This window comes from Semicossyphus pulcher, unplaced genomic scaffold (genome assembly GCF_022749685.1).
Source record: "Semicossyphus pulcher isolate SPU_LCO1_2020_fin unplaced genomic scaffold, fSemPul1.0.p SCAF_9, whole genome shotgun sequence".
Classification (NCBI taxonomy): domain Eukaryota; kingdom Metazoa; phylum Chordata; class Actinopteri; order Labriformes; family Labridae; genus Semicossyphus; species Semicossyphus pulcher.
In genome coordinates this window covers 21,539,919-21,561,284 of record NW_027211770.1, presented here as the reverse complement: position 1 = coordinate 21,561,284, position 21,366 = coordinate 21,539,919, and the positions used below count along the sequence as shown (strand labels likewise).

Here is a 21,366-nt window from a genome sequence, read left to right as displayed (position 1 = left end):
TTGCATTCTAGGCTATTGCTCTTTAAAAATATAATATTACTGATTTGCTTAAATGTCATGTTTTAGGGTGGCATAGAGGAAAGGGTGAAGAATTTACATATAAGGCTCTACACCTTCCCCCATGTGTGTGGATATTACTATTGTATAGGCCTGTTGTCTTTTTGTCTTTCTTAAGCATTTTGTATTGTACTAGCTGTGTCTATGGATATCTGTATTTAGTATAGTTTAGTATAGATCTTTATAAATAATAATCGTTGTCTGTAATGCTGCTTGTCTCAAATAAAATTTTCCCATACTTTCCTTAGCACTTTCGCGTTTGAGATTTCTGGTCAGTGCAGGCTTCCGTAGTTTTCCTAGTGGAAGAATGGCTGGCTGGATGTGGCTCCGCTGTATTCTAGGGCCTCATCTGCAACGAATTCACCGTTCACCGGATCAGTCTCGACCTGAAGGCAGGGCGGGAAGGAGGGTAGGGATATCTATAATGTTTTGCACATGTTTGAGTACAGCCGACTGCGAAAACAGAGCAGTATTTTATCTCTTAGCATTGATGTAGCTTCGACTGCGTCCCCGGAAGTGTCAGCTGTTTGTTATTGAAACCTTGCTGTCACTGCAGTGTTCAGCCGGTCTGACAGCTGTAAATGAATGAAATGACAGGCACAGTGCAATACGATCGTCTTTTTATGTTGAGTTTCTTTTTGTGTCGTCGTCATAGTAACAGCTAGTCGAGATAGAACTTCACATACTGTTCTCTTCAATGACATGAACCTGGTTATGCTAATGCTAATGTATGAAACTTTGCCCAGCCTGGAAATAAAAGATAGATGCGGAAAACAAAATGAATAAGAATAAGTAGATATGTGAACTTCCGAGAAGATGGCGTATATATTCAGACTATCTATTACCCTACTTTCCCTTTAAGTGGCTACATTAAGTGCTGGTAGCTAGCTACCAAACGTTAGCTGGCTACATGAAAGTCGGACATTAGCAACAGTGCTCGTGATATGAACAACATCTTCTCTCACTACAGCAGGGATGGAACTACCAACCCAGGGGTCTGGAGAAACACACCGACAGCCTCCTCGGCTGGGTCAGTATGGGTATATAAAGAATTATACTGTGAGGAAATAATTTAGCAGTTCTGTCAACTAACGTTTGCCTTTCCCCCTCCAGGCATCAGCACTCTGGTCTCTGTCCTACTACAGCTCCCCTCTCCTGCTCTGCTATCTGTACAGAAAAGGTTAGTTGTATTAATGAATTATGTTTGGATGTTTGGAACATCAGGAGACTTATTTCTTCTCCACCAACGTATAAGTTACTAGAAATATTCGTAAATCAACATACAAGTAATTAATTTCTTTATTGATTTTTTTATTCTCATGTTCCAGCTTCTCTAATGTGAGAGTTTCTTGCCTCTCTGTTTTATTTCACTGTAAACTGAAAAGGTTTTATTTTTCGGACAGTTGGTTGGTGCCACAAGACATTGAAGGTGGCACCTAGGTATTTAGGAAACTGTGATAGACATTCTTAACTATTTTGTGACGTTTAAGAGACCAGTTAAACACGTAATAGGTCCTTTTCCCAACAGACCTTTAAGCATCACAGTAGGAAAAGCGCAGGTGTTTATAATATCACTAATGATGGCTGTATTCCATTTAGCTGCTTCAATTTCATGGTCCTGGTTGTGTGCATGCTGACTGCCTGTCATGGCTTTCTCAGACACCTCAATTAAACAGAACCATTGTTAAAGCTATTATTAACACTTGTGCTTTTCCTCCTGTAGAAGTCAAAATGTCCAAAAAAGAAAAAAGCCCATTGAGGAAAATTGAATAATAACCTTTAATTGTAGCCTTAGTTGTAATGTATCATCATCTGAGTTGTTGGTTGAAAAGAAAGTCTAACTAAGGGGAAGTCAATACATTATTGGATTGAATGGGGTTTTATGTGAGAGATAACAGTAAATAGCTTAGACGCCAATTTTAATATTTTAAGTACAATATCTGATGATATCCAGATTAAAGCTGGTGTAAGCAATTTGTTTGCATTTTCCTGAAAAGTAAAAAAAAACAACAAAAAAAAAAGCCAGAATACAGGTTTGGGGGGCTGGGTGTTCCTTTGCAGTGTTGACAGATGTCAGCAATGTTGTTATAGGCTAATGCAGGATGTTCAGCTATGAATAAGGCTTTCACTGTTACCACGTGAGGTGATGTTCATGCACATTTGCAATAGCAGAACACTGCCAAAAGGGATGCCCTCTCTTTAAAATGACGTCTGATTGGCCAAAGACTCCCGTCACAGCTAGATTTTTAAAGCCTGACAACAGAGCCAAGAGGACATGCAGAACTCTAATTTTCTCTCAGACCACTTGAGTTATAATGTGGTAAAAAGTTAGAATGTTTTTTTTTCCTAGTGAGGAAAAAAAACTTCCTGATGCTGTTAAGTTCCTTAAAACTGTAAGCTTGATGTTTCAGTAGAAGCACCGTGTGTTTCAGTAGAAGCACCGTCAGAGAAGCTTTTGCAGCGACATATTGTCCAATATGTATTTTTCCAAGCAACATTTCTCCTTCCATTAAGGAAGAAAAAATGCCAAAAGGGGGATGTTCTTGTGAAATACTGTTTTCCTACAGGCGGGATTAATATAAAGTTAATCAACTGAAACATCCAGCAAGACTGTGCATCAATAGAAAGTAATTGCTGGAGGTTGTTTGCTTCTCCTTTGTGTATAATTATGCTTCTGATATTGATTTATGCATATGCTTGTAGGGTACTTGTCAAACTGTGAATTTCTGTATGGGTGCACGTTAATGAGGCTTAAGTCTGGCAGGGAGAGAAAGGGGCTTATGTGGACGTCTGTGTCACAGTTTCTTTGTGTCTTTTTAGGTTACATCTGCAGCAGTAAGCTGGTCCCTGTGAGTCAGTATGTGGGAACAGTGCTGGTGTGTCTTCTCGGAGTGGCATGTCTGAGAGGTAAGGCTACAGATTACAACAGGCTGGCCGGCGATGTTCAAATTCAATTCACTCATCTTCAGATATCACTACATATGCTGTGTACGCTGCATGCCAATAAGATTTAATTAACATTGAGACAGTTGTACAAGGTCTAAACTGACAAGGCATACTAAACACACCCTTGAGGCTTCGCAGCTAATTTTTCTTTGCTCCTTTTGTGCACTCTACTTACATCTTACTCTGTATTTGCTTCTTCATGCCTCCCTTCCATCCGTCCTTCTATCCACCAGGGTGGGAGAGATGGAAAAACTCTGAGTATCTTCAGTTTATCACCATCCTTGAAGAAACAAAGAATAATCACACACCAGCAAACAAGGTAAGTCTATGGCATCGTGTTACACGTACACATTTTCTGATTTACTGTGGGTATTAAGCTCCATTAAAACTTCACCTAAGAACATTTTCTTTTTGTCCGTGTAGAAAAAAGTGAGGTGCTATGACTTTGACTTCTCGTACTGGCCTTCGGATTTTAACTGGACGGAAGTCAGCAATCCGTAAGTTATTTCTTTTATATTTTAAAGCCATTTGAAATGGCCTTGTGTGCACTGCAATTCAATTCACATCAGGGTCAGTTCATTATAAATACAGGCATTCAAAGCTCTGTCAAATACACAGGATGAATGCATCCACTAAACGTCAAAATGTGTTTCGGCTTATCATTATTCATTGTAAGTCTTTGACTTTGTGTGCGACAGGAAACTTTCCAAGGCTGGTGTTTCTCTGCTAAAGCCAGAGCCCAGATTAAGAGGAGCAGCAGACAGTGTCCTGCACTCTGTGCGCACTCTACCATGCCACATCATCAGGTACATGCAGTGTATGCTACATCATCCGAAATGAAGGCTCTGCATGACGCTGCAGATTTGTTGCTTGTATCAGGAGAGAAATACATTTTGCTTTTTGCATCATTTTACCTTGATTGAGTTTCATCAGCTTTTTTTCCTTCCCATTCAGTTTCCTTATAGCCCATTCATTTGGGAGGCGGATGCTGTACCCCGGCTCTGTAGGTTTACTGCAGAAAGCAATGAGGCCCATGCTACAGCAAGGACAGGCTAGGTTAATAGAAGAGGTAATAAAAAAAAAAAAACACAAACACACTCACATTCCAGCTGTCTATACTGACTGCAACAAATATCACTCATCACACTCTGTTAATTTCTCTCCATCGTGTAACAGTTTGAGGGCCAAAGGAACAAACTTGTGGCGTGTGATGGCAATGAGATCGACACAATGTTTGTGGATCGAAGGAGAGAAGGGGGACAGAATGCCCAGACTCTGGTACATTTCTGCTGTTTGTTTTGCACTTTGGCTTGTTTAAGGGTCCAATCATATTCTGGTCACATCACTCACGTTACGGTTGGTTCTTGAAATGTATAAATTCTGTACAGGTCATCTGCTGTGAGGGGAACGCAGGCTTCTATGAGGTTGGCTGCATGAACACTCCACTAGAGGGTAAGGGATCTTCTACTTCACCAGAGTCCAGATATTTTATAGATATATATTCACATTTCTAAGTGGAAAAGTACAGTGCAAGTCTAAATATTTTGTACAAAATTTCATTTAAAATGGTCAAATGTTGTGTTGCTGTGTACTGTAGGCGGCTACTCTGTGCTGGGCTGGAACCACCCTGGCTTTGGAGGCAGCACGGTAAGCAGCGTTGTCAGATTTGGGAATACATTTCTACCAGCATCATCTTACAGCTGGAGCCTCACATAGTCCTAAAAACAACACAGTGGAAACAACGGCATGTTTAAAGTCTGGTTTTAGTTGGGTAGGATTGCACGAGAGACTCCCATAGTCGATATTATCAGTGGAGTGGAATAAAACTTGTACATCTCTTAGATCTTTGGAAGAGCATGATTTTTTAAGGTGGGTTGAGTGCAACTGTTATGTTTAATAATGCATGGATATTGCTTTTTTGCTTGTTTCATTCTGCCAGGGAGTGCCATTCCCCCAGAATGAGGCCAACGCCATGGATGTAGTAATCCAGTTTGCTATGCACAAGCTTGGCTTCCAGCTCAACGACATTGTCGTATACGCCTGGTCCATAGGAGGATTCACAGGTACACGGAGACAAGAAAAATACATGATGGACACTTTAAATGATATAAATGTGACAGGTGTTATTGAGTTTTTCCTTTCTGGTTCTGCTTATCACTCTTCATTTCCTTTCTTAGCCAGTTGGGCCGTGATGTCATACCCAGAGATCCAATCAATAGTATTGGACGCATCCTTCGATGACCTCCTGCCTCTGGCTCTCAAGGTCATGCCTGACAGCTGGAGTGAGTCCAAGGGGTTAAAGGTCACAAATTCTGATAATTGTTTGCAGCAGGTAGCTTTGATTCATTAACAGAAATCTTCGTTGTCTCTTAGGACCGCTGGTACAACACACAGTTAGGCAGTACATGAACCTCAACAACGTTGAGCAGCTCCTCAAGTGAGTGGGACTGTCTATTAATAGTAACACTAATCATAAAAGTCAAAGTCTGCATCACTGAACATTACGCAACATATTGGAGTGTTATTGGAAAGTAGTTCACTTTGATGTGGCTGATTATAAACACAACTTCCTGTTCTCCTACAGATATCAGGGACCAGTCCTGCTGATCAGGCGAACAAGAGATGAGATAATCACAACAACGTAAGTCTTAAGAATGTCTCATTGTACCGTATGTTAGAGCTGCTTTGCTTTCTTATAGGTTTACAGATGCATGATGTTAGCAGAGAACATTTTGTTCAACACTTAAAAGTTAAACACTTCAGTTAATACAGGGAGGACAAGTGTTGTTTATTCCTCATTTTTCAGTATAGCCATTAAATGTCATTAAGCAATTAGGAACATTTTCCCACATTAAAGGAAGTCTTTGTGTGAAGGTTAAAGTAAATAGTGGCTGTCAAATAAACTAGAATCATTATCATGTTGCTCATGCTTGTACTCCGTAGGTGCGAGTGAGCATCCTTGAGATCTGCCAAAACAATCAGAGACTGAACTTGATTGACAGGCATCAAGTTAGATAAATATTATTGGCTTTATACAGTTACAACATTGACATTTGCAAATGTCAAAACTGTTATAATACATAAGTCATTATCTTTGATTAGCTAGCCAGCCCACTAACATTTTCACTGAGATAGTAAGTTGCTAGCTATTACGTTAGCGGACAAACAAGCTAAGTTTAGCCTACTAGTAGCAACTAAGTTATCCTGCATGGATCTGGTGTTGGCTGCATAACATAAGCTAATAAAGTAATCTAGCCCATTTACCTGCTAGATTAGCCACAGGTGGATGAATTAGCTGGCTTCAATCACTCAACACAGTATTTTGCTATGTTAGCTAGCGAGGAATTCATCCTCGCTAGCAAGGAGGGCTCAGCCAGATAACAGTTTTTTTTGCTAAGTGTTGGATTTGCTTGTGGTAGTTTGTTAGTTACGGTTGCTTACTGTTAGCATTGTAGGGGAATTGAGGAGAGGCAAGGCCTTCAGAAGTGTGCATAAACATCAGGTCCCTTTGCTTCTCCTGGTACACCATCCTGAGTCTTTCACATAGAAATCAGTCCACAGGCTGTTAGAGGCAACAGAGAAAGATGGAAGAGGTCACATGTTTAAAGCTGGTTATAAAACAGACTGTAATCAATTCTTGTTACTCTATATGACCTACAAAAGCAAACCAGACCATCAGCGACAAGATTGATTATTTCTATATAGTTATTTTTAATGCCTGAAACTGCTGGCGGGGGGTAGGTGTCAGATGAAGCGATTAAGTGCCGGCTGTAAATGAGTAATACATACAACTGTTAAAGAAAGCAGGATGAGATCTTTTGTTTAAAACCACCACTTCAGCATGTACAGAACAAAATCAGCAAAGAGATAAGAGGTACAGTTTTGTCCACAGGGGGCGCCAAAGTCAATAAAAAAGTTCGAAAGTCCCTCGAAGGAGCTTTAAATTTTGTTACAGCCCATTTACATACCAGTGTGATAAATACATTTGAATTGCTTCAAATGTTATTTATTACAGAAGTATATGTTATTTTAAAATAAATGTAAAATGTATTTGTTTTGTTATTCAGCATTTGTTGATTATTATCTTGTTGGCTTTTATTACCTTGAAAGCTCTAAGAAATTAATTGATAAAGTAAGAGTGACATAATTGTGCTAATCATTGTTTTATATCATTATTAGTACATGCATGATTCTCACACCATAGCAATATACCTTACATAAAACAATTAACACACATTCACTCCAAAACAACTACCCAGCACTTAATCATCTACTGTTTATAACAGTCTTTGTAAATAAGGTGAGGGGTAAGTTCCTTGCTGGTTGTTGCAGAGGAAGGAAGCAGTATCCACTTGTCCAGAGTACTTACACTACATGATGTAAGGTTGTACACTGTGTTACAGGGGTCCAGAGGACGTCATGTCTAACAGAGGCAACGACCTCCTGCTCAAACTGCTACAATTCAGGTCAGCCTCCTGATTCTCAGACATGTAATCTCAGTATTGCTGCATACACTTGATTTATATGGAGAGTGACACATAAGTAAGTGGTGATGTCATTTTCAGGTACCCAAAAATAATGACAGATGAAGGGATCAGAGCTGTCCGACAGTGGCTGGGATCTTCCAATCCGTTAGAAGAAGGTAATTTTCTTCATGTTTGACACTGTTGCCAAGTTTTATGTAAATCAGAATAAATATCTTGTAATTAAATATTTTTCTAGACATTAAGGTTTTAAGAATTGAGCTGGTATTATAACAGCCATGTTTAATATCATGTTACTCTTGCTCTGCAGCATCTGTGTACAGTGGCTACGAGGTGGACGACGACTGGTGCGTGTCCGTGCTGCAGTCGTATCAGGCAGAGAGAGATGTTTTGTTTCCATGGAGTGTCGGTAAGACCTGCGCCCTTTCACATTTACAAGGCAAATAAACTGAACACATCACTTCCTTCATTCATACATTCATTGTCTCACTCTCCTATTGTTACCAGGTGAGGACATGACACTAGAGGGAAGGCGGCAGCTGGCTCTTTTCTTGGTAAGGGAATAATCTATTGTTATCCACACACTCAGTCTCAGTGCATGCAGTTGTTTCTCCTGCCTGCTTAAAAGGCTGCCACATGTCGTAGTTATATTATCCCTCCACTTCAGTTCACCAGGGTTCCTTTTTCTGCATGAGCCCCCCTTTCTTGTTTCAAGTTGGCTTACCTTCCACCTCCTCTCTCGCACTGCAAAAAACCCCCACATCACAGCTATTCACAGACATCATTACCACCGAGGAACACTTTTCTGGTCGCCATAGTAACCAGCTCACCTGTGCTCTCAGGTTGACTGGTGTAATATATTTCGCTGCGCTCAGCTTATTGAAGTCATTTAACATCAAACAAGAGGAGTGCCATCAATTACAGCTAATGCTATGCGTTTCCTCCCTTGGTAATGCCTTCTGAATTAGGCTTTATTCACCTTCCGTGTAAACCCTTAAGAGATGGGAGAGATTTGTGTGGCACTGAGCCAGGCAGACCCAAGCTAATATAATCAAGTTGTGCACTTTCTGTTCATTGCCCTCCCACACCTCTCATTCTCCATTCCTCCTCCATCTCCGCTCTCTTTTCTCTCTCCAAGGCACGGAAGTACATGCGAAACTTTGAAACGACACACTGCACTCCTCTCCCCGCCTCCGAGTTTCAGCCACCCTGGAGACTGTAGAGAAACGGAGGGATGGATGAGAGGAAATGAACAGTGGAGATTCGGATGGCCTGTGGTCAGAGTGTGTTCCTGGCATGGTGTGAATGTATAACTGTGATTTTGTTCCAGGTTTTTTTTTTTCTTTTCCCCCCGTAGTAAGATTTGTTGTCATGTATAGTGTTGCTGTGGGGGCATCTGGATAGATCCGGTCTACTTACGCCCCCCATCCAAAAACCTGTAAAATATGGTACATCTTTCTTTCGAGGTTAGCGTTGAGTCATAATTTTCTGTGTTCGTCTTTTTAAAAGAAAGGATGCATTTTAGGTGAATGCACAAGCCATCTCTCACTCCTTCCATTGTTCCCTCTTTGGCTGTATTTGTAAAGAAGCAATCATATATGGACAAGCATTGTTACAGTGTAATAACACAATAATCCTAACAAGCATCGGGTGGGAGGAATTTTAATCTTTAAAAATACAGCCGAAGTGTTTAAGCTTTTCAGGTTTCTTTTTTTTCTGTGAGCGCTGTCTTTACGAACAAAGCTGTATCTAAAATGATGCTCTTACATGTTCTATTATATATGCTGAATAAAATGTTTGACATAAAGGACTGAATCCAGTTTTTCATTACTTCATACAAGTGCTCAAAAATTGCACGGACATACGAGATTAATAGATTTCCTCAGAACAAAACAGCGCTGAAGATAATTGTCTCTCATAAGAGCTTTATTTAATTCCCTTCATACAACATCATCTTGGAAAATGACTATGAAAACGAACACACTGACATGAAAAAGTGGAGATAAATCCTGATTTACATAATGCTTAGTCGAATGTTACATCATTTTCCTGAAGTTCTCCATGGCCTCTTTCACTTTCTCCAGTTCGGTTTGGCTCTGCCGTAGCTGCAGAGAGAACGAAAGCAATTATTTAAAATACATTCACAGGTCGCACACTCCAAAAAAACCCTGTGAGTCAATTTCTTTTTCGCACCTTCTCTGCATCCTGCTCCTGCACCTTCACTGGCACCTTTTCCTTGTAGTCACTCTTTGCCATTTTCTCTTTCAGTTTCTCCATCTGTTTCTCCAAGTCGCCCTTCTTTGCCATCAGCTTAGCCATTTCCTTTTCTACGTCAATGAGGCCCTGGGGGAATGAAAGGCGAAGGGAAAACGGGGACAACAAGTAAATTATGATCATGTGATTTCAGAACACAGGAAACAATTAACTCAAATCAAAGTCGATGAGACCCCCATTTAATTTTATCCTGGTATATTTACCTGCCTTGATTACTAAGTAGGCGTGATGCATTCATGCTCTTAAGACTACTCGTTCCATGATTCAACCCAATTGAGCTGACTTTGTTTTTAATAAGGCTAAAACGACACCTCAGTATTTAAACCTGGGTGTGGGGTAGAGGGATGAAAAAAGAACAAACAAAAGTGAACAGACTGCCCGTCCTCACCTTGAGCATAAGGTTGACAGTACATCTGTCAGAGGCGATTGCTACAGCACAGCCTTCTGGGACAGGCTGGTTTGCTGTCAGAGGGATGACGGCCTGAGAATAAGACAAGGTCTGAATCTGCAGACTGTATTTCTGCACCAGGGACGCAGTCGCAGAGTCGATGCACTGAAGATAACCTGGGAGAGAAACAGGCGAATTGAAGTGGAGGCATCATAAAAGAAAAAACCTTGACGAGACACATTCAGGACTCGATGCAGCCTGTGGCCACAATAGATTTATGGACATTCATATGTACCTGGTTATCCTTAATACTTACTTTTGCCAATTATGCATGGCAACAACCAAATTTAAAAATACTCAAATTACTGATTGATTTCCTGCATTCAAATGTTACTCAAGTAAATCTACAGTTTTATCAGCAAAATTAACTTAAAGTCTTTAAATTAAATGTGAGTATTTCTGATACAGGCAAATAAGGTTATGTTATGAAATTCTTAATACTGATGTACTAATGTGTAATCAGCATTTAAAGGAGCAATTCGCCCAGGGAAAAAGCCACTAAGATTCGAAGTTGGCACCATAGCTGTGGAGAAAGTTGTACAAACAGCTCGTGGTTTCGCCCATTCTACATTCCTACAACACCCAGTGTGCTTTGCGCCCCTCCCTCTGAATGAAACAGTCCAGCGAGAGACGCTGGAGTGAAACACTACCGTTTCGCTGCAGGCAATGGCTCAGAGCGGTACAGAATCCGAAATACGACGAGAATATACCGGTGGATCGTCTAAAAAATCTTTGGGTCCGCAGTCTACATTTCAAACCTGACAATTTTGAATGAGACATGACATCAGAGGCGGGTGTCCTAGATTGAGGATAGTTTAGCGAGCTCCCTGATCCCTGGAAAACCTCCGCCAGACTACGTAAAACGTGTCATCTGGCAGAGGTTTTCCAGGGCTCATTGGAGAAGCAGAGAGCGTCCTCCAAAGGCACAGAGCCAAATTCTCTTTTTCCCTACCATAATGACATTAGCTCCCCATAACAGCATGATAGGACTGAGGTTGAGAATCAGCGAATTCGGCCATTTAATGTTGAAGCTGGCCAAGGTGAGGCAAATTTAACTACTCTATATACTGTCCTGCAGCTGTAACTATTACAATGCATTACATTTAGAAGTTTATCATATATGTGCTTTTTAAAAAATATTTATCATCAAAGTAAAAAAAAAGATTATATATAGCAATTAAAAGTACAATATTTGCATCTGAAATTCAGTTTGGTGTAAGAAGAAAAATGAAGAAATACCTGAAGACTTAATGACTTTAGTAAATGTTATTTTTCACTACCTATCATTTTCAGCAGGGTCTTAAATAATTCAGTGGATTTCCCTTTTCTGATTGAGATTCTCAAAAGGTGTGTGAGTCATCTTACAGTCAGCTCTGGTCTTGGTGAGGTTGTAGTCGGCCCTCAGGGACCGGATCGTCTTGACCACAGTCATCACGAACTCCATGTCTCGGTCGACCTCCTCGCTGTGCCAGCAGAACTGCAACAACCCAGAAAAACGTATGGCTCAAAAAGAAAGCAAAGAATCACCAGAGAAACTAACTTTTTATTTTAAAATTAGTGATGTTTAGCCATTAGCACTTGTGCAGGCTTTGTACATCACTGTGGTTCCTAACATCCCTCCCTCATCTCACCTCCACAGTTTCAGGGTAGGGCATGACAGTGATGCTGGGGGGATCACTCTGAGGTCGTCGTCGTGGTAACCTCTGGTAGAGTTCTTCAGTGACAAACGGCATCATGGGAGACAAAATGCGCAGACCGACTTCTAAACAGGTGTAAAGGGTCTGTCTGCACACCAAAGCCTGCCTCTGGCTGCTGCTGTCCTCCTCTGCTTTACTGAACACTGGTTTCACACTTTCCTGGAGGTCGAGAAGAGTGGGAGGAAAAAGTGGTGGGATTTGTTATGGTCCTGGGTAAAGAGCCTTAAACATGAACTTTATATATGCCAAGATAAGTGGGCTGCTTAGAGGTCTTACCAGATAGACGTCGCAGAGCTCGTACAGCCAGAAGTTGTAGATGGCGGTGGTGATAGCCGGGAAGTCGTACGCCTTGAAGCCAGCATCACACAGACCGACAGCAGCACTCAGTCTAGACAGGATCCACCTGTCTGATACACTCTCCTCGCCACACAGCTGAGAGAGGAAACGTTCAGATTCAGTGAACACGACTCCTGTGTAGCGCAAACCTCCAGAATGTCAGTGTGTACATGTTTATGAATACAAAGAAGGGACGCACACGGGGGGACTACACCCGACAGACAAATAAGACAAACAAAGAAAACTTAACATTTACTTGGTCAAAATATGAAAACATGTCTCTGGATGAATGTAAATAAGTAGGGAGCAGTTCTTGTTTAAGTTGTGTGTCCTTCATCTTCTCCAATGGTCTCACCTGGGCTTTCTCTGATGGTACAAAGTTGTCTCCCAGTGTCTTCATGGCAAACTTGACAGCGTTCCACAGCTTGTTGCAGAAGTGACGGTAACCCAGGATGCGGTTGACATCCATGTTTATATCCCTGCCTGAGAGACACACGCAGGAATAGAAGATCATTTTGTTATGTTTTAAAATAGATTTTTTCTTGTATGAGATGACTGTGCCCTGACTCCTGACGGGGCTATTTTCCAGTGTTTGATATATATCATGAAGTCAAGGTTGAGATCGAAGCTGTCCGAGAAAGAAAAAGAGACAAAGTAAGAAAACTAAAGAGACAAATGAGTTCACCTTGGCTGGTGTAGGCACACAGGGCAAAGCGGAGAGCATCTGTGCCACACTCTGGGATGCCATTTGGATAGTCTGACTTCTGGCCCTGCTTCGCCTTCTCCACCTCAATTGGATCCAAGTTGCTGTCCGTCAACTGGGCATGAAGGCCCTAGAGGGTAAGGAGGAAAGTGTTCAACAATTTTCTCTTTTCATCTTGAGAGTGAAAAAACCCCCTGCGGTTACTTGATGGTATCATTGGGCGGGCAGGAAATGACCATTAAAGGAATGCAGTGCAGTTTAATACAAGTCCTTCAGCGCCCCCTAGAGGACCGGTTCTGCCTCGCCTGACTGAGCAGTTCCTCCCCAGAAGGAGAAGATTGATGGCCTCAATAAAAGCTTGTTGAAAGCAGAAAAGGGTGCTTAATCACGCTTACATAAGGATACGGGCCTCAGGGGAGAAAGGAGCGCGCGGTGACAATGTAAAAGACAATACAAATGGGAGGGAGGAAAGACTTTATGTGTGCGTTTATCAGAACAGGCATCAAAGAGTGATTAGGCTTTACCTCGAGGGAGATCCCTGTAATGACGTCCAGAGGGTCAATGACGTTGCCCAGAGATTTGCTCATCTTCCTGCCGTGGGCGTCCCTCACCACGGCGTGCAGATACACCTGTAAAGAAGCATCATTACTCAGTCTAGTCCTGCTCATAACACTAATATCCCATCCTGTTGTGCTGTAGCTCCAATTTGGGGGATTTGATTGGTGTCACCTCTTTGAAGGGCAGCTTGCCGGTCAGTTTGAGGCCCATCATCACCATACGAGCGACCCAGAAGAAGAGGATGTCATGACCCGTCTCCAGCAAGGTGCCGGGGTAGAAGACATTCAGGTCCTGGTTCTAATTAAACACACAAACAGCCAAAACAGCACTATTTACAATGATGACTGATATGAGCTTGTTTAATATATTGATTCATGCAAAAGTGTTGTAAAATTATAAGCCTTCCTTATTACATTTTTGCAGTGTTTCGACTGCAGAACATTTCCAATCTATTGCAAAAAGGTGCCATTTGTGTCAGCAGAAAGGTGGTCGACCTCAGTCTTTTACCTCATTAGGCCATCCGAAGATGGAGAAGGGGAAAATGCCAGACGAGAACCAAGTGTCCAAAACATCCTCATCTGCAGCACAAGAGCAAAAGTTACACAATATGAAATAGAACTCCTTAATATAATGAGACTGTGAAGTAGCAAAGCATGAACTGATTAAATAACCTTTCTAATAATTGTCATTATGAGACTGCTAAATTAAAAGCTGTTTAATCTCACCCTGTCTGAGGGTAATTTTGTCAACAGACACATTAAAGCGTTTTGCTGCCTTCCCTCTGGCCTCCTCCTCCGTTCTCCCGCTCACCCAGTAATGACCGTCCATGTCCTGGAGGGGAAGAAAAACAAACAAAAAAAAGGGGGGTAAATCAATAACAGAAACAGGCAACGAAAGAATAATGACACAAGCTTTTATCAGTCATCTGAAAGCCTCCAGACCATGTCGATAGTGATAGCCATCATCTTACCTCTCCTGGTTTCACAGAGGCGTCGTTGACAGTGACGAAGTAAGCGGGAATACGGTGACCCCACCACAGCTGCCGGGAGATACACCAGTCCCTGAGAGGGAGACGGATGGATGAAATCTGAAGCAGGAATCACTTGCACTCGATTTTAAAAAATAATCCATTACTAGAGCTGAAGCAGTAAGTCTATTAATCAATTACGCGATGAACCAGAAAATTATTTGCAAGTATAAATAGACACTTTACACAATTTCTCAATTGCTAATCAGATAGGAAATTCGTTATTTTTGGGTTTGTTGATCTGTTTGTTTAATTATTGATCTTCAAAATAAATAATTTTAAATACAGCCCCTTGGGTTCCCATGGTCACTATCTATCGCCAAATGAGGTAACACAACGGTGATTGAGCCTATGGCCCACTGATGAAAGCCTTTGTATTTGCAGTATTATGGACTGGGTGTTGGTGGCGACATTCGTGGAAAGCGGCGCCCAGTTGGTGACGCGTTTCCCATCACCCAGCAGTGGTTGGTCTGCCAGAGAGGGTAGGCGGAGCCAAGTGGTCGCTATTCCAGTCTCTGTAAGTGTTGCGAGTAAACAGTAATCTACTATGGCTGAACAAACAAAGAAAAGAAGGATGTCTACAGATACAACTTTAAAAATAAGTGAAAATCCAAAGAAAAAGAAACAAATTCGACGCTCAGATGAAGCAAACAGTCTAAAAAGGAAAGCGGCCGTCAGTGAGGAAAATCAAGAGTTACAATCGGAGCCAGCCGTGGACGTCACACATGCAGCACTGTCTGGATATCTAGGTGTGGTCCCGCAATTACTGCTTATCGCAATGGGTGCCACCAAAGAGAACGAAACAGAGATTATATCTGTAACTATGCCTATATGGTAACTGTGATGACAGTGTCTGAATTAAAATGGTGATTAAAAGGTCGCAACTATAAAAATCTGTTTTAAGGTACAAACAAACAAGTAAAGAGAACAAAGGAAATGCATGTAAAAGAACAGGATAATAACCTGATGTTGTCCAACCAGTTGAACCACGTCTTGAGGTGGTGATCAGGGATGATTTTGAGCTGTCCCTCTCTGACAGCGTCTGCGGCCTGCTTGCCCATGTCTGTGCAGTTCACATACCACTGCGGCTTCAGCAGTGGCTCCACAATGTCCTTGGAACGACTGATAGAAACACAGTGAGGATTAAAAGATGATCCTGAATTGAATGAATAGATCTATATCATTAAAAAAAACTGTTTCACTGTACCTGCATACTGGGACAACCATAGGGTTGTCTTTGATCTCTTTAAACTGGCCTCTCTCCTTAAGAGCCTGCAGCACAGCCTTCCTTGCCTCGAAACGCTTCATGCCCTGGGGGACAGACGGGATAGTTAAGAATGAAAAATACAGAAATAAAAGTGCGACACCAAGCAAACTGTGAAGAAGCCTGACTTTTAGTGTCAGAGTGGAATTGCACACACTGCAGGGGGAAAGATGATAATGAGACACTATACCAGGAACGGAGGAGGCACGTTAATGAGCAGGCCATTCTCATCCAAGATGTTGATGAAGGCCAGATTGTGTCTCTCTCCAACCTCGTAGTCGTTATGGTCATGAGCCGGGGTGATTTTGACAGCACCTGAGCAGAAAATGGTGCATAGGGAGAGAAGAGGCAGAGAGAGGGAAAAAAAAAAGAGGACAGCTGTAATAAGGAAAGTGCCCTGATTTAACAACTTGTTATGATTACTGATTCTCAGCACGCTGCACACACACAGACAGATTGTCTCTTCCTGTAACCATGCCTACCTGTTCCAAAGTTCATGTCGACAAAGTCGTCGAACACAACCGGCATCTTGCGGTCACAGAAGGGATGCAGCACCATTTTCCCCTTCAGATGCTGATATCTGGGGTCAGCAGGGTGGACGGCTACGGCAGAGTCTCCCAGCATAGTCTCAATACGAGTTGTTGCCACAATCACCTCCTCGCCTACGGAGGAGAAAGAGAAATGTAAAGAACAGAGCTACTGAAGTGGCAAAAATGGGTTTGTGTTTAACATCGTCTGCTCTCTATGAGCTCACGTACTTGAACCGTCTACTTTGTAGGCGAAAGACACCAGCACTCCAAACTCTACTTTCTCTTTGTAACCAGGAACAGGCAGCAGAGTCCTTCCAGTGAGCTCTTTCTTATCCACCTGCAAACCAACAACAAGACTCAGTCAGAACAGCACAGCAGGGCTAATAATGAACAAGCTGTGTGACACAACAAGGTATAATTAGCTGAGAACTCCCAAATTACACTTATTCAGTTGGGTTGTTTTGGGACATTTTGCCATTCATTGGCATAATGCAGAGTGCCAGACAGGAAATGTGGATGTTTGCGTGGTACATCCCTTAGCCCTGAAGCCACTGTGAAGCCCACAAATATCCAATTTCCCGGGTAACAAACTGTATCTTGTTTTTGTCCAAAATCAAACAGCCATGCAAAACAATTGCCTGGAGGAAATCAAGTATACATTTAACACAATTAGAAAATCAATCTGAACTTTTCCATGCTTTACAGTTGCTTCAGACAAAGTTTTTTAGGAATTAAATCTGTTTTTTATGGTTTATACCTTTCTTTTTAACGTTTTTTTTGACACACAATTATAGCACTTTTTGATAAGCCTCAACTGATTGTAACACAAAACAAATGTAACGTAATATTAGAAACAGGGAGACTAAAAGCCTGGTTCTCAAATGGTGGTCGGGACCCAAACGTGGGTTGCAAATGTTTGCTTTGAAAAAAAATTGTGGCTAAAAAGTCTATGCTACGCTTTTATTTTCAAGGTCAAGGTATCTTTATTTGTCTCCCGGGGGAGAAACTTGTCTCGGACAGAGGGGTCTGCTGCAGACAGGACATTCCACCCACAACAACATTCCACTACACACATACAGTAGTCAGAAATAACAATGAACAATACATAAGAAATAAAATACTCAGTCAGAGTCACATAAAGTGCAATTCGTAAAGTGCAATTCGTAAAGTGCAATTCATAAAGTGCAATTCATAAAGTGCAATTCATCTCTGTGCAAATTCAGCGTCACATAGCCCCTGATCATTTCCATCCATCCTGAACAATCTGCTCTTTGATGAGGACAAGGGTTTCCTATGACTTGCATGCAGTAGTAGTGTAGTAAAGTCACCCAGCTACAGTTACATTTACATTCTTGAAACTTGATGAGCCCTTGATGAGCCCAACAGTAGTTGCATTTACGGACACAATACGGTTTTGTTTTGCAGTGTTTATATTGTAAAACAAATATTGATGTTTCGTTCCAGCTCAGGTCCAAACTGCAACATTTTCCATCAAATAAATTTGAGTAAGGAGGTGGTGGTCCTGAGGCTAGACCAGCTGAGAACCACTGGACTAAGACATTATGTAACTTTTGATTCTACCTGAAATGGTCTTGATGTTTATCAATCTAACAAGAGGCACTCTGTGTTATTAAAGCAGAACACTTGCCTCTATGTCAGAGATGGCAGAGTTGAGTGTGCAGGACCAGTTGACCAGCCTCTTGCTCCTGTAGATCACTCCCTCCTCGTGCATGCGGATAAAAGCTTCTTGAACAGCATAGGACAGTTTCTGAATGGAGAAACGGTACAGTCACAATATGGCAAAATATTTCTTTAGATTTTATTCACATTAGGTTTTTTTTTAAAAACTCACAGGGTCCATAGTGAAGCAGGCTCTGTCCCAGTCCAGAGAGGAGCCCAGCTTCTTCAGCTGGTGGTAGATGCGGTCTCCCTTCCTTAAAAGGCGAAGAGGCTAAGTTATGACCGTGTTATTATTTTCATGTGTTTATTCCAGTTAAAACCTCTCACGTCTCCTCCTTTCCACTTCTTCTTTCACTTACTCGTTCTTCCATTTCCAGACCTCCGTGATAAAGTTTTCTCTGCCCAGGTCGTGGCGACTCATACCCCTCTCCCTCATCAGCTTTTTCTCCACCACCACCTGGGTGGCGATACCAGCGTGATCACAGCCCGGGTTCCACAAGGTGGTCTCGCCTCGCATACGGTGCCTGAACAGAGATAGGAACGCACACCAATTCAAACACACAGCTCCCAGATCAGCACAAGGCAGGTTAAAGCATAGATGGAAATCCCATGATGCAGCACAAGTCTCATTGAAAATGTCAATTTCAGGCTACTGAGTAGCTCTGTTGTAGGTACCATCTGGTCAGAGAGTCTTGAATGGCGTTGGTGAGGGCGTGACCCAGGTGGAGGGATCCGGTCACATTAGGTGGAGGGATACACATCATGAAGATGCCGCGAGGGTTCTGCTCACTGATACTCTTCTTCTACAGATGAGTAATTGCAGACAGAAATGATCATTGAACAATATAATGGTTTCATTTGAGTTAATGTCGCGTGAGGTAGAAGGTGACTTCCTTACCCCATACTCTGGCTTGAAGAATCCCTGCTTCTCCCACCATGGATACCAGGCGGCCTCCACATACTGAGGACTGTAGGAGTCAGGAAGTGGACTGATGACATCTGACAGCAGGAGAAAAAGAGAAAAGGGTTATGGACTTATGGACTTTAAGGCAATCGTTATATCCTTTAACATTAACATCATACCTATTCATGAAATAGAGCTGTGTGACAAGTGTGAAAACAATCGAACCAACACTTTTCAATCACCTTTTTTCTCCCCAGGAGCGGTGGCGACGTTGTACGTGATCACCCCCAATTCCTTCTTCTCCGGTTTGGCCTTTTTCTAAAAACAGAAAAAGTAGAGCGCATGATTTGGTGTCAAGTGATCTTTAACACGTGCAAAACAATATCTAACAAGAAGCTCTTTTTGAAAAAGGAAAGTATCCATACCTCTGTTGGTGCCTGTGTCTTTTTCTTGGCCTCCATATCCTTCTTTTGCTGGAATTTTTCTAGCTTTTCTCTCTTCTTAGCTTCCTTCTTCAGCTGGGCTTCTGTCTTTGGTGGGCCTGAAGAGAGATACATGAAGGCAATTGTCATACATTTCTTCCTCAATAAAAAAAACAATCATTAACTGTGGCACAGGACATACTGACCGTTCTCTGTAGCAGCATCTGAATTAACAGCAGGACTGGCATTGGCAGCTTTGGCATTGGCAGCTTTAGCTTTGACAGCACTTGCAGCAGCATTTGTCTTCATTGTAACTGGCACCATCTTCTCACAAAGTGTGATCTTCCCAAACACCTTAAGGAACCTGGGCTGATTTATGCAGGTTGTGAACCACCTGGTAACATTGATCAAGACCTTCCTGTCAGTTGGCTCCAACACCTAAAAGAAATGAAAATGAAAAATAAAATCAGAGTATGGTGGACCGATGTACAGTACAGTCAAATGTTTACAGCAACTAATAAATTGTTCATATGATATAAGCATACTGACAGACAATTATCAATAAAGTGGAAAAACCTGTAAGGCAACAAAGTGCAGAACAACATACGTACATATTTAAAAGGTAGAAGAACAGCTGCAGCTACAGCCATATCAGCCAGGGTGATGATCTCCCCCACCAAGAAGGTTCTGAGTTCCAGTGCCTTCTCAAGAACCTTAAGAACACGCATCAACTCTGCCTGGGAACTCTGCTGGAGCTGAGAACAAAAACAGTAATTTTAGAAAAACAACACAAGAAACATCACACAAATAAAAATCATCCAGACACTTCTCTCACCTTCTTATCCACTCCCATCAACCCCATCAGAGGGAAGACCACTGCACAGGACACCGGGGTGAGCTCATTGTCGGCAAAGCTGAGCCACTGCCAAACCTGGCTCTGCTGCTTTGTGCTTAAGCCGGTCCTCTTCCCCTGTGAGGCCAGGTACCATGCTACAGCAGAAGCCCCACACAGGACGGAGTCACCTTCTCCAGTGCCCAGAACCAGGGTTGGTCTGGAGCGGGCATTCAGTGACGCAGGAGGATCCTCTTTAATAATGTTGAGCTCGGAGGACGGATAATACCCTGCAGCTACAAGAGCCAGAAGGCTCCTGAAGTCATCAGTGTGAGGGGACACGTAAAGAGTGGCCATCTCTGGTAGAGACACAAAATAATTCTGTGATTTTTTTGATCGGTGCATATTTCTTTTTGCTCTCAGTTAACAGTTTGGCAGAACAAGTTTGACTGTCATGCTATTAAAACATTCTGAACCTGCTTGACTATGGTGGAGTGGGTGTGTTTGCATGCCACATTAATCAAATGGACCCAATCCAAACTGACTTCTATGATAACGAAGGATACGAGCTTTGTCAACAAAGTAATTTAAAACAAATTTCAAGAAAACAATGTAGTATTCTATACTGGTTTAAATCATCGTGTCAACCAGTCAGACAATGGGTATGTTAGCTTTTAGCTGATTCTGTTTCTCTATCGACACAGCTGCTTCGCGTCACCTGTCAAAGGCGGACGAAAAGTCCTGCAAAGAAGGCTCGTTAGCTTTAGCTAATCAGACAAGCTTCAACTCCAGGTTTTGTAGTACATGGTAGCTTTACACGTGTTTACGTAACCGGTCCTTGTTTAAAACTCGTTATAAACTTAGAGTTTAAGAAACCTGGGACTTGACTGAGAATTATTACCAAGAAGTTATCCATACCTTTGAATGAAACTGATAGAGACGTCAGCTTTAATTAGCATACACAGAAGATCCACATGAGTCCTCTCCACTACTCTGCCGTCTGATGCAATGGGAGGGTAATGTGTTCCGGGTTTGATCTGCCGCTTCCGGTGCAAAACGGAAGTGGATACAATGTTTAGTTTTTTTAATAACGAATAATACTATCAAAGAAAAAAATGCTTAATTTAACAGGAATAAGAAGAGAAAATTCTCACTATGCTGATTGTAATCTTTAAGAGTGTTACATTATTATTCATTGTTATAA

General features: G+C 41.9%; 2 protein-coding genes across 3 annotated transcripts; one reads left to right on the top strand and one right to left on the bottom strand.

The window, feature by feature from the left end:
- The first annotated feature begins 331 nt into the window (after positions 1–331).
- Positions 332–9,294, top strand: abhd16a (abhydrolase domain containing 16A, phospholipase). 2 transcript variants are annotated; one of them, XM_069655762.1, is made up of 20 exons: positions 332–466; positions 1,031–1,087; positions 1,171–1,237; positions 2,878–2,964; positions 3,237–3,322; positions 3,427–3,500; positions 3,702–3,809; positions 3,958–4,072; positions 4,180–4,281; positions 4,392–4,455; positions 4,601–4,650; positions 4,943–5,066; positions 5,181–5,285; positions 5,377–5,440; positions 5,588–5,644; positions 7,407–7,469; positions 7,569–7,645; positions 7,798–7,896; positions 7,995–8,041; positions 8,626–9,294. In XM_069655762.1, exons 1-20 carry the CDS (start codon positions 365–367, stop codon positions 8,707–8,709), a joined length of 1,632 nt encoding a protein of 543 aa, XP_069511863.1. In that variant the 5' UTR covers positions 332–364; the 3' UTR covers positions 8,710–9,294. The 2 variants fall into 2 exon arrangements, with proteins under 2 accessions (XP_069511863.1, XP_069511862.1); XM_069655761.1 differs by having other exon boundaries at positions 363–466; positions 1,028–1,087.
- vars1 (valyl-tRNA synthetase 1) lies at positions 9,134–21,161 on the bottom strand. Its single transcript, XM_069655763.1, has 29 exons — positions 21,081–21,161; positions 20,166–20,521; positions 19,942–20,085; positions 19,537–19,768; positions 19,334–19,449; positions 19,151–19,226; positions 18,903–19,003; positions 18,680–18,807; positions 18,364–18,528; positions 18,177–18,258; positions 17,973–18,092; positions 16,553–16,661; positions 16,277–16,456; positions 15,985–16,109; positions 15,738–15,841; positions 15,494–15,652; positions 14,474–14,564; positions 14,229–14,334; positions 14,011–14,081; positions 13,675–13,800; positions 13,470–13,574; positions 12,928–13,075; positions 12,598–12,725; positions 12,183–12,338; positions 11,841–12,065; positions 11,575–11,686; positions 10,150–10,325; positions 9,681–9,830; positions 9,134–9,592 (listed from the first exon to the last, which is right to left on the bottom strand). The coding sequence occupies exons 2-29, from the start codon at positions 20,517–20,519 to the stop codon at positions 9,524–9,526; spliced, it is 3,858 nt and encodes a 1,285-aa protein (XP_069511864.1). The 5' UTR covers positions 20,520–20,521; positions 21,081–21,161; the 3' UTR covers positions 9,134–9,523.
- Positions 21,162–21,366: the final 205 nt, after the last annotated feature.

What these genes read in the sequence shown, in the direction of transcription:
- abhd16a (XM_069655761.1), top strand. Translation starts at nt 365, where the DNA reads ATGGCTGGCTGGATGTGGCTCCGCTGTATTCTAGGGCCTCATCTGCAA. An exon ending in GGTCATGCCTGACAGCTGGA is followed by an intron (nt 5,286 to 5,376) that starts GTGAGTCCAAGG and finishes GTTGTCTCTTAG; the next exon opens with GACCGCTGGTACAACACACA. An exon ending in TTTGTTTCCATGGAGTGTCG is followed by an intron (nt 7,897 to 7,994) that starts GTAAGACCTGCG and finishes TATTGTTACCAG; the next exon opens with GTGAGGACATGACACTAGAG.
- vars1 (XM_069655763.1), bottom strand. Translation starts at nt 20,519, where the DNA reads ATGGCCACTCTTTACGTGTCCCCTCACACTGATGACTTCAGGAGCCTT. An exon ending in TGATGGGAGTGGATAAGAAG is followed by an intron (nt 20,086 to 20,165) that starts GTGAGAGAAGTG and finishes TTTTGTTCTCAG; the next exon opens with CTCCAGCAGAGTTCCCAGGC. An exon ending in AGCTCTGCGACGTCTATCTG is followed by an intron (nt 12,066 to 12,182) that starts GTAAGACCTCTA and finishes CTCGACCTCCAG; the next exon opens with GAAAGTGTGAAACCAGTGTT.